This window comes from Leptinotarsa decemlineata, unplaced genomic scaffold, assembly GCF_025532065.1.
Source record: "Leptinotarsa decemlineata unplaced genomic scaffold, Ldec_3_MD MMD2_tig00001064_RagTag_RagTag, whole genome shotgun sequence".
Taxonomy (NCBI): Eukaryota; Metazoa; Arthropoda; class Insecta; order Coleoptera; family Chrysomelidae; genus Leptinotarsa; species Leptinotarsa decemlineata.
This window is the reverse complement of record NW_027412558.1, coordinates 423,890-435,882: the sequence shown is the minus strand read 5'-3', so window position 1 is coordinate 435,882 and position 11,993 is coordinate 423,890. Positions and strand designations below refer to the sequence as shown.

The 11,993-nt window shown below is 34.6% G+C and overlaps 2 protein-coding genes across 2 annotated transcripts; one reads left to right on the top strand and one right to left on the bottom strand.

Annotated features, from left to right (window-relative positions):
- Window positions 1-1,012: 1,012 nt before the first annotated feature.
- On the top strand, window positions 1,013-5,627 carry Ifrd1 (Interferon-related developmental regulator 1). Its single transcript, XM_023173361.2, has 7 exons — window positions 1,013-1,250; window positions 3,866-4,127; window positions 4,185-4,386; window positions 4,446-4,690; window positions 4,753-4,996; window positions 5,055-5,282; window positions 5,346-5,627. The coding sequence occupies exons 1-7, from the start codon at window positions 1,220-1,222 to the stop codon at window positions 5,421-5,423; spliced, it is 1,290 nt and encodes a 429-aa protein (XP_023029129.2). The 5' UTR covers window positions 1,013-1,219; the 3' UTR covers window positions 5,424-5,627.
- Window positions 5,628-7,160: 1,533 nt separating this feature from the next.
- Window positions 7,161-11,865, bottom strand: LOC111517274 (sorting nexin-7). Its single transcript, XM_023173360.2, has 5 exons — window positions 11,647-11,865; window positions 11,311-11,583; window positions 11,082-11,246; window positions 10,320-10,802; window positions 7,161-9,430 (listed from the first exon to the last, which is right to left on the bottom strand). The coding sequence occupies exons 1-5, from the start codon at window positions 11,770-11,772 to the stop codon at window positions 9,095-9,097; spliced, it is 1,383 nt and encodes a 460-aa protein (XP_023029128.2). The 5' UTR covers window positions 11,773-11,865; the 3' UTR covers window positions 7,161-9,094.
- Between the last annotated feature and the right edge of the window lie 128 nt (window positions 11,866-11,993).

Genomic DNA, 11,993 nt, shown 5'->3' with positions numbered 1-11,993 from the left:
TTTTTATGGTTTCACATTACCGTTGAGTGGTCAGTTCTGAAAAATATCCTTGTGGTACCTAAGTTCAATAATGTAAGGATTGCTCAATTCTATTTCAATTCACTACGGTGTGCAACGTATTAACAGTGATAAAGTATTGTTTTCAAATCCAACATCTTGGTTGTGATGAGTAAACTTGGTTCATTTTTTCAAGTTATATGATTAACAACTTTTGGTGCGCACGTCATATAATTGATTTTTAAGCACATTTGTGATATCTGGAATCGCAATTTGGAAATTTCAATAGGAAACCTACTTTTTTGATAATTGAATTAAAGCTCATATTATTCGCTAATAACGAAACTTTCTATGAACTCGGGCAGGGAGTTTTTAAGTTTATAAATTTCAAACAAACGAGAACATATTCATCATGTGATATTTAATTCAATTCACATTCCTCTTTATACTCTATTCAATTTGAAATCAGGACACGAACAGTTTTTATGACATATTCTACAATCATTTTGAAAGATGGAACTGAAACTTCTAGCGCAATATAAATTCAAAACAAACACTAGGCACATAGCGAATTTGAATACTCTTCTCGACTCTCATTTCACCAATCAAATTAGTGTCATCAGGAGAATAACTATGCTATATACTTGTGATGCACTGTTTGGAACCGTTGATGTAATAATGAATATTACTGGAGTTTTTTCCCAACACCAAACCGTTATTTTAACACCTCGACACGTGTTTCGAACACCAAGTGATCATCTTTAAGAGGAAGATCAAACTCTATTTAGTTCATTAAATGCATACTTAATGGTCAAAACATTTTTGATGATGTCATGACATATTTACTTTTCAAAATTGAAACAGGGAATCTGAGAGAATGAGCAATCCTTTCATTGCATTAGTACTTGGTTCAAACCGTGGAAAACACGAAATAAACCTAATGCGTCACATATTTTCATACAATTGCACCATTCTGCGCAAACGTATGTTTGGTTTGGACCTATTTAAAGCCCACTTTTGACAGTTGAACCCAAGTTGATCACCTCCTGTTCAACTGAAAACATGTTATTGAGTTCTCTAAACGTATTTTATCAAATCGAATGTCAAGTGCCGAGTGTAAGTGTGGAAAATACTTTAAGAAACAGTTTACCGTCTTGATCAAGTGCTAAATTAGTTGTTTTATTTAGTGAATTTAAGAAAAGTTGATTTAATTTCTGTGACCATGCCGAGAGGAAATCGAAATGGAAGGTCTGGTAAGTGTGGAAATTGCCGTCATGCGAAATTAGGCCTTAGGTGTATGTTGCATAAGGTTGCGTGTTTGATGTATCAATTTCTTACGTCAAATGTCCAAGGCTTTTTGTTGTGGCATATGGAAAATCCATATTTAACTGAAAATGATTAAGTCTAGGGGAAATCAAAGGAATGTTGGCCTTTCCACTTTGTGGTTTATTAGGGGGATGCCAGTTACCAGTGCTGTCACAATATTGGCAAACTTGCAAAAATTCCTGTAACATTTTATTCAGTGAAAGAAAAATCTATTTTTTTGCCACTTGAATAATTTTTTGTAGTTACTTGATAGTTATTTACGGAATTAGTGGACTGCCAGTACTTTGTCAGTGATGGCAGTCGTCAACAATCAAAATATTTTAAAGCAAAAATAATTAAAACCTTCAGGCTTGATGGTTTTCACTACTGATTTTCTAGAAAATTCTAATTTCAACATTAGGCAGTCGCACATAACATAACCCCATTGAATCTCGGAAAAATGATATGTGTTTTCTTTATGCTATTTCCAGATCTAGAGGAGTGTCACAATAACAACCCTTATTAGACCTCATTCCTAGAGGGCGCCTAGACTTGCAATCAAAACCAATTTCCAATTATATGAAATCTGAACCAGGACAGTTTTCTATATAAAAGGCTGATTTCATCAAAATATCAACAGTGATTCGTATTCCAAGTTTATCAGTTATTTGTCCATATTGAATTCAACCCACCATACATACGGTTAACACTATTTTGAAGAAGTGATAGATTCAAGTACTAATAAATCTAGAAAATTCACAATTTCAATAAAACTCGAGGCTTACTTCTTGTGCGTGGGCTTATAACACTGAAACAGTTTTTTATCGATTTTCTTTCAAGACACCATATGGAATACATTTTCAGCAAGTCTGTAGATGGAAATCACGTGATTCATAGTAATTGCAATAAGATTAACTATTTTTTGTGAATTTACATCATGGGACTGGTTAGAAAAGTAGTGCAAGAGAAGTGACAAATTCAGCATAATTTGGAATTACTTACAAATCCTACATATACATATAAAATTCTAGGAAAATAATAATCATGTTTGTGATTATAACACACAGATAATTAATATACTTTTTTTAACTTTAATTTTAGTCAAATGTCAATGTCAAATTACTTGCATAAGTGACGTTGCCAAATTAACTGTAAGATCTTAATTTCTAATGAAAAGTTAGTGTCAAATTCAAAGAGGTTATCTAGTTTTTAACTTGTTTTTCTCATCATTATGATTATATTGTAGTTTTGTATTCCCCAAAACAAATCCTAACTTTCATATTTGGCAAAGCAGACCCATGGTTAGCTTGGAATCATTTGACTCAAAATAATATTCAGTTATCGAATAGTAATTTTTAGTGTTTTTTATTGACACGTTAAAAGGTAAGACCTCGTTAATCCTCAGCTCGCACAAGTTTTGACTTTTGAGGGTTGTCGTTCGTAAGGGTGCGACAGCTGGTTAACAGATTTTTTTTAAAAGAGATAGGCCTTCCTGGGGATTTTCTCCTTCTGCAATCTACAAAAAATTAAAATTGTAATAGAGAACTTTAAACTGATAACAAAAGTAACTATATAGATATTTATCTCAATATTTTGGAAACCGAAATTTGAGTGTGTCTTCAAAATTGAAAACATCAAATATAATTTGCAGTTTTCCTTTTTCAATTCGTTCCATTCAAAAGTTCTTTTGACATTTGTCGAAAAAGTTTGATAATAAAATGAATCAAAGAGAAAAACTGCAAGTTATACTTTTTTTTTCAATTCTGAAGACAAATCAGATTTTGGCCAACAAAACGTTAAGATTATACATTTGTATACAGTTTTAATTTTGTTTCAGATTGTTGAAGGTGAAAATCTCCAGAAAGGTCAATATAGAATATCAAGTTGTCTGTATTCCCCTTGCAATTCTAGAAAATATTCTAACCTCAGAAACAAAAGAGATACCAACTTGAGTTGAAACAAAATTTTACAAAATAAACTCTGGCAACGTCGCTTTTCTCATGATCTTGTAAGCTTTTGTTTGTAGTACCTATTTTCTTGGACTATTATCAACAAGTAAATATAGATAATTGACGCGTGTATAGTAGGTATGCACGTTTAGTCTAAATTTATCACTTGAAGATGAATAAATATTTGAAAATTGTATCAGATATTGCTCTTGTCACCGGATCTTTGAAAATATGACGATATTGAGAAGAAGGGAGTTTTACGATTTTCTGAAATAAAACAAAACTTTTGCTTGATAAGGCAAAAAGGCATGTAATAGTTTAGCTGAGTTTTGTGATGGTGCCTTTCAATGTGTAGGTATATTTAATTTTTAACATTCGAGAGATTGAAGGGTGAATTTGTCTGGGGTAAATTGATCATATTAGACTAGTATACTATGATCCTTATGTATTACAAAAGAAAAATTGTGAATGTAATTGAGGAGGGAATTTTAAAATTACTTTAGATCATGAATCTCTAGTAGTTAAATTCCTCCGAGGTTGAATGCACATGTACATGTATTTGTCAACGTCACTTGTGTACCATAAACATGATAATAATAATATTTATAATTCAGAACGCCGACGTGAATATTCCGGCAGACAGTCTGACGACGAGTCTATCAACGACAATGCCAGCGTCATTAGCAATATCTCAGAGGGCAAAAGCGCTGAAGACGGTGAAGAAACCGACTTTCTAGCCCAAGAACAACTAGAAGAGAAATTACTCGAACTCATCGATGGTCTCACACAGAAATCCTCTCAGGGCAGAACGAACTGCTTCCAATCCCTCACCAAAGCTTTCATTAAAAAAAGTATGCCAGCGTTTATCAGAGAAAGGTGAGGATTTGTAAACATTTATGTTTTTTGTTGAAATTTTAGTGAAACGTGTTTCAGGTATTTCACGATTTGTGATGGTATCGAGCGCAGTCTGAAGAAAGGAGGCGGCCCCGAAAAAACAGCCGCAGCCGAACTGGCCACCATCATGACCGTGCAGTTGGGTGGCGAAGATGCCAGCGAAGAAATCTACAAGTTACTCAAGTCCGTGCTGCTCACTACAATCTGTGATAATTCCGCAGCTCCGGCAGTTCGAGCAATGGTAAGGCTTGCTTCCAAAATCCTTGTTGTACTTACTGAGTCCGCTTTGTTTTTCTTTAGTGTTGCACAGCTCTAGGCCAAATCACCTTCCTAGCTATGGCCGACGTAATGGACGCCCTGGTCATCATGCACCAGCTGGAATTGATCTACTCTGCGAGTTATTTAAAAGGTGACGGAAGCATGCCAAACGTCACCGCCGAAACTGGTACCCTCCACGCAGCTGCCATTAGCGCTTGGAGTCTGCTCTTTACCCTGCTATCGCCCGGCAACATAGAAAAAATGATCAACAATTCGAAAACTCTCCCGTAAGTTCATGAATCTTCATATGTATCTGAGGGGCATGTCGAGTGACACAATTTCTTTGTAGGTCTCTGGAAAAGTTATCCGAACTACTGAAATCTCTGCATCTGGACGTGAGAATGGCGGCCGGGGAAGCCTTGGCCATAATATTCGAACTGGGCAGAGAGGAAAGCGAAAATTTCGAGGAAGATTTTGCTGTTGACGTGTTGGCAACACTGAAACAGTTGGCAACGGATTCTCACAAGTACAGAGCCAAGAAGGACAGGAAACTGCAAAAGGCTTCTTTCAGAGACATTCTAAAGTTCATTGAGGTAGGGTTGGCTCGTTGGTGTAAAGTCAGAGCGGTTTGATGAACTTATTTATTTTCAGAGCGACACAGTACCTGAGCTGCAAGTGAGGTTCGAGAGAGAGATGGTTCTCATTGGTTCCTGGGCGAAACGGAAACAGTACGAGTCACTGTGCAATATTTTGGGGCCGAGCATCAACTTGCACCTTGCGGAGAACGAGTTTTTAAGAGACATTTTCGAAATTATTGATGAACCAGTCAGCAACGACTTAGTGACTCATTTTAATTTTCAAATGAACAGGCGTACAAAGGTAAGAGTTGCTCGTTAGGAATTATCACGTCTCAAGACCCAAGTCATTTTTCTCTACTTTCAGCGTATGGTAAATACAGCCAACTCCAAAGCCAGGACTTTGTCCAGAGCCAAAAACCGGGATAAACGCGCCATCTTCTGATATGTACTTTTATGTTGTTAATTTATTTAGCACAATTTTTATTAATGTAGAGAATATATCTAGAAAAATATGTTGTTTATTGAACTGTTGGGATTTTTTAAAATCCTGCTCTCTGTCCAACACTGTATACTACAGTTGTTCAACCTTATTTAATGTTGTAAGTAATGTGTGTACTTTTTGAGAAATAATAGGTTTGCATGGGAATTTTGTTTCTTTAACCCTTTCAAACTCTTTTCCAATTATCAGTTCAAATGAACATTTGAGTGTAAATGCACTCGTAAAAATTTCACTGAACAATTTATAAAACACGAGTTGTGTTTAGTAAGAAACTCGCCAAGTGCGTCTTTTCCGGGATTTTTGACCGTGGTCTGCAGGATTTCATGCCTGGCGTTTCGTCTACTACTGCGGTAGGCTTTATCAAAGGCGATATGGTAACGGTAACAACGCAACACTTGTTTCGGTATACAAAAGCTTCTTCAAGCGTGTCTATACTAACTGAAATCTATATATTCAATGCTTCATGCAATTATACAATTTGAAGTACCTGAGTTTCACCTTCCCAATTAATGTTGAAAATGTGTACCTGGGTTTGAGAATACATCGATTAACATCAACATAAGAAAAGAAGAGAAAGTGTAATGAATGAAATTACCTGTGCGTATGTAACACTTAATTACAAGTTTCCACATTTGCAAAAATATTCAATAATGGGGAGTTATTATTCAATTCTATTTGATAATCAAGTAAATGACCAGAATTCTTGAACCTACTTAACATTCTAAAAGATTGTTTCAAACTTTTCTCTTCCGAATGTAACACTTCATAGTCATGATTGAACTGATGTCTTTCTGCTAAAAAAGTTTGCAAATCTGGAATTAATATTTTCATTCAAGAAACTAGTTCTATGATTTTAAATGCTTTGGGAAAAAGTTCTCCCCGTTTGGCCAATATAAAGTTCAGGCCAAGAGCCATAAGTCAACAACTTGTATACTCCCGATCCATCCGACACTGGAGTTTTGTCTACATTGCCTAAATTATTTGTGCTGTAAGTCACGTTCCAGCATTCCTTTTTTAAAAAACAAGTGATATTTTTGATGGGTCCACCCAAAACGAACTGAAAATTCCTTAAACAAGCTAAAAACAAACGTCCATTTCTTGAGCAGTTAGATAGCTGTTTGAATGTGAAACTGTGGTCTAGACTTCTTGCCCTCCAGCGCCCTCTGATGGCCTCGCCGATGGTGATCCTCACACAAACGAACTAATCTAATCTTAAGAAACAGGAAGAAAAAAACTCAATGACAAGATTGGTAAAAAACTTAGACCCTCCATATTCAAAATATCTGGACGAAAACACACCAGTACTACATATATATCATCTCTTATTAATGGGGATGTCATACAAGATCGAAAATCAATTTGTTTTGCTAATTCAATTCTTTTTTTAAATGGGACCCAAGGAGTGCCTGAGTAAGAAAAGGGGCTATTCTACATAAATTGTTTATTTGGTTTTAATAGTTCTGAATCCTGTTGCTGCCTGTGAACCATAATACAAACTCCTTGGAAGTGTGCTAGTCCATAATGAATAGTTTATTTTAGTGTATGTTTGACTTAGTCCAATAAAACCTTCATTTTCTGAAAAAGTTGATCTGGTGGCATAGCCCCTTCTGTTACCGAGGCACTGAAATGCATTTGTGAGTTTCCTTTTTAAATGTAGGGTTGGTCGAATGAAACAGCCTGTTATTGTCTTGCTTTATAATTTTAGTAATGATGGCAATGAATACATGGTCAATCCTTAGAATTTTAAGTACAATTACGAGTATTCCAAGTATTTAAAAACCAATACATTAATATTCTCCTTCAGTGAGCCAACTCCAAAGCGAGGTCTTTGGCAGAGCCATAACTATAAATATTGCTAAATGGAAATACTTCAGATTGCGCCCCATACTTATCTATCTACGGTGTTTCGACTGTTCTCCACAGCCGTTAAATTCAATTACACTAGTTACTGTGTGTGCATTCCAAAAATAGATTTTCTGTGGGAAATGTTTTTCCTCTAACCCCACATCCACAAGACAAGGCAGTGACTAAACTTGTAACATGTAAATAAAATATAGTCAAAACAAAACTTAACAAAACTTGAGGAATGTCAGGAGATCTATCTATAAGTATAAACGAGTATAAATAAATGTGTACAAGGCTCCCATGAAATGACTTTCGAAGCAACTATAACTAGATTTTTGGCAGATGACAACAGCCGGGTTTAAATCCTACTTTGGTTTCTTACATGCGGTACACACACTGTCGCTTTATAAGAAAGACATTTCAGGTTAGCCCAATGATAAATATTGCAAAAAAATGTACAGAGTATTATTCCAATTGAACAATAAAACTAATGAATAATAGTAACAACATTAAAATCTGAGTTTAAGAACAATAACTGTAGCAAATTCAGATATTTGCCTACAAATATAAACAATTATTATACATTAAAAATATTTTCCTATTAACCTTTACAAATTAAAGAGGATTTTCAGGAACAGTAACTTTATGGTCAGAAATCTGACTTTGGTTTGGAATTTTGAGTTTGAACTGTACCCAAGATATTTTTCAGGTTTGTCGACTACTATCTGCAAGTTTTTGCGTCACAAGTTTCGTCTACAACTGAGATGTGTTATTTATTCTTCTGAAAAAAGTTCTTCTGGTTTGTCCGATATAAAATTTTGGACAAGAACCACAAGTCAACTTGTATACTCCCAATCTATCTGACACTAAAGTTTTGTCTTCATTTTTTTTAATGAACTCACTCAAATCATTATTTATTCTGTAGCCTACGTCCAATTCTTTGCCTTTTAAAAAACGAGCAATATTATTAGTAATAAGTTAGAGTTACATAATGTTCCGTATCATTCTTTAAAACTGGATAGACCTGGTTCAGAGCTTGTTTCTACAATTTTCTAGAAAGACTTGAGTCTGTAATATCCACCTCGTAACCGTTGTTGACAGCAATGCTTAATGAAAAGATGATATTGTATAGAGAAACACCAGTGTGTTCTTTGAATATCAAGTTTCCCACACGTTTTGTTCAAGGAATATTAAGTAGAAAACCAAAAAGCTTCTTTCCAAAAAAACCTAATCTCTCCTTTTTCAATTCGATTTTTTTTTGTTGTAAATGTAACACATCATGGTTCATTTTTATCTATTTGTTAGAAGTATTGATCTAACTTTTTCGACACTGTATAGAAAACTGTTTTTTTATGCAAAAGTACATCGTTTTTTGAAAGTTATCTGTGCCAATTCTTCTCCATTTGCGCACGTTCTGTGAAATTGTTGCCATACATTTTAGAATGATTGTTTTTCACTCCAACTTATTAGATCACATTCTATTTTGTTTCACATATGAATGTAATAAATCTGCCCCAACTTCGTTCAAAGATAGAAGGTACTTTGTTTAATAATGAAGTTAGCTTTTGAATATTTTTTTCTAAACTGTCTTGTCTGTTTAATTGTGAACAGTAGCTAAGTTGATGAAGTATATCAGCTTGAATCGTCAGCTATTGAATATGAACACAAAAAATATTTCCTTGGCAGAATATCACCCTGTACATGAAAAATCAATAGGAAAACGAATATCAAGTTAATAAGATAATAAAGTGATGGCAAAGCGAAAATAATTACTTGAGATTGGTCCGAACCGCAGCACTTTGCTGATTCAATTCGTTTGTGACATACTCCCAAGCGTTAACAGTCGCCTGGTAGAAATTTATTTGTTTATTCACAAAATCCAGCAATATCTTCTTCAAACACTGCTGCTTTTCCAGCTGCCATCGTTGCAGGTCGCTGCGTAACGATTCGTTGGCGCATTCAAGGCTGTCCTGATTCGATTCCACCTTTTTTATTAAATGAGGAATGGAAGTGCCAAGCTTTTCCAATTTGTCGTCACAACTTGATTGTTTCCACAGAGAAAAACCAGCTGCAGATTGGGACGGATTCTGAGATAAGGCGACAAGCTGAAAAAAGGCAAAAAAAATAGTCGAGTGAAAAAGTATGTCATAAGCAATCACGGATAACAGTATATAAGACAATTATACAACCACATTTCGAATATTGCCCCACTCTTCTATACACAACTGATTTAAATAAAATGAGAACAGTACAGAAACTACAGAATCACGCAATGAGGATTATTTTGAGATGTGACAGGAGTACCCCTATATCTTTATTGTTGAATACTCTAGAATGGTTATCTATAGAAAGTAGGTGTACATATTAAACGATGATATATATTTACAAAATGTTGCTCAACCTTCTACCTTCATATTTTGACAAATTTCAATTTTTAATAATTAAATCCACTAGTATAATACTAGAATAAGAAACAATTTATATGTAAATAATCAAATAAAAACTTTTAACACTAAAACATTAATTTTTAAAGGATTCATCAAGTATAACATTCTACCTGAAAATGTAAAGCCTTCTACCAGTCTTATTCTGTTTAAAGGACTTTATTTAACTATTCAACATACCATTGAGGTAATACCAAATTATTACATCTTTTTTTTTGAATTTTAAATTGCTATAGGTAGTACTTAATAACATATATTAGTAGATTTTTTTTATTATTGTGTTTATATGTATATTGATGTTATCATTATTATCACTGTTGTATATTATTACCTACCCTATTCGAATAAAGCATTTAATTTCAATCTCCCAACGTTTATGTGTATGTAATTTGATAATAAACAAATAATTATAGATAATAACTCTGAAACTTCAGTAGAAAATCATCTAATGAAAGGGGTCATTTGAACTACTAACAAATCATCATAAATTTTGATACATTTAAACATTTCTTAAGTCTCTTCCAACCAGATTCGGCACAGAAAAAAATACCTTATCTTTCTCCGAATGTCGTTTATTCAACTCATCCATGGACACCTCGTAGGCATATTGGTAAGACTCCCTCTTCCTTATGGTTTCTTGCACGACGTCAATATAAGCTAAAAAATCTTTCACCGGGTTACCAACAGTATTATTATAACTTTGCACTAGGGCATTCTGGGCAGCAGAGCTTCTCTCCATGGCACTGCCGATGTTCCTGAGAGTTTCCGACAGATCTGTTTCAGCCATTGCCCACGTCGTGAAGATTGGGTGGTAACTGTTCAGCTCCGTGATGTATTCCGAACGCTCTTTGTTAATTCGACTAGATATTTTCTCAATAGAGGACAGTTTTTCTGAGAGTGTCGTCAAATACACTTTGGTTTTGTCAAACTCGATATGGCGGCTCTTCAAAGCTGAATGAGATGAACTGGAGTGACTCAGTGTTCTCACTCTTTGTTCTACAGGGTGTCTCTGTCTCCTGTGTAGGGTGAAGTCCTGTAAACAAAATAAATAGCCACTGAACGTTTAATGGAAGTGAGTGCTTTAAAGCAATGTCGGGTAAACTTTCATATATTCTTAGTGAAATATCATCCACTCAAGATATTTTTTGCTTTTCATATCTTCATACTTTCATCAGTGCTGTGACGTTTATGCTTTTCAGTTAATTTAAGGGATCTTGTCAGGGTATATAATGCCAATTATCATGTTATAAAAATCTTTAGTACGTCACGGAGTCACAAACTGGTTTCTATTATTTAAATAATTTCAACTTACAGCCTGCTTCAATGTTAAAAACAGTTTGAAGTGCTCATTACAGCTCAGGATTGGGTGAGAAGTTACTCTTGAGATGAACACATTCAAGGCCTTCATTCTCAGGAGTATAAAGTCTTTAGAATACCTATCAAGTTGTCCCATTAAAGAATGTTTTCCTGGCAGGGGCTGAAATAAAACCAACAACTCTAACACTGGTAATAGGTCGCATAAAATGTGCATTTTTACTTACGGGCACTATACAAAAAGGATGGCATTCTACCAACTTCTGTCTCAACCAAAGGAAATCATTGTATCGTCTACGTACAACATATTCGTTATCTGTAAACTCTATCCTGGCTACTTTTGTTGTGATTCTAAAGGTGATGTAGGTTTCTAAAGTTTCTAAATATTTTTCAGGATTATCAATTTTCACACAGAGATCCGAATTCTCGTCCATATTTAACTCCGAGAGGTTTTCTATGTCGTATATTGTGGAAAAGCTTTCTATGCTGGGAGATTGCACCTTGAATCATAAATAAAATATTTAAATTTGACTGATAGGGAGGATTAGGAAAAACAAACTTACTAAAGAGTTATCATAGGTTGAATCACTCAAAACGCTAGGTGGATCCAAATCTTTGTCTTTTATGAAAGAAGATATTTCTTTACTTTCAACGACTACATCTAGAACAGCAGAAGTACTGCTAGCCATTTCATGAACTAATTTGTTTAAATAATGAGGTTAAGTATAAATAAAGAGACGAAATGTCTCTATTGCCGATGACATGGAACATCAGGTCATTCATACACAAAAATATAACCCTGCCCTGGAGAAAACATGATTTCGATGTCATAGAAAAGAGTGTTCTGTGACGAACTAACAAAGTTAGTTCGTTTGTAGCAAATCTCCGCACCGACTGGATTTGACATATC

Excerpts from the sequence above, each read along its gene's own strand:
- LOC111517274 (XM_023173360.2), bottom strand. The coding sequence starts at position 11,772 with ATGGCTAGCAGTACTTCTGCTGTTCTAGATGTAGTCGTTGAAAGTAAA. Across the intron at positions 11,247-11,310 it reads ATCCTTTTTGTATAGTGCCC|CCCCTGCCAGGAAAACATTC; the intron begins GTAAGTAAAAAT and ends GTTTTATTTCAG. Across the intron at positions 10,803-11,081 it reads TTTTAACATTGAAGCAGGCT|GACTTCACCCTACACAGGAG; the intron begins GTAAGTTGAAAT and ends TTTTGTTTACAG.
- Ifrd1 (XM_023173361.2), top strand. The coding sequence starts at position 1,220 with ATGCCGAGAGGAAATCGAAATGGAAGGTCTG. Across the intron at positions 4,387-4,445 it reads CTCCGGCAGTTCGAGCAATG|TGTTGCACAGCTCTAGGCCA; the intron begins GTAAGGCTTGCT and ends GTTTTTCTTTAG. Across the intron at positions 4,997-5,054 it reads ACATTCTAAAGTTCATTGAG|AGCGACACAGTACCTGAGCT; the intron begins GTAGGGTTGGCT and ends ATTTATTTTCAG.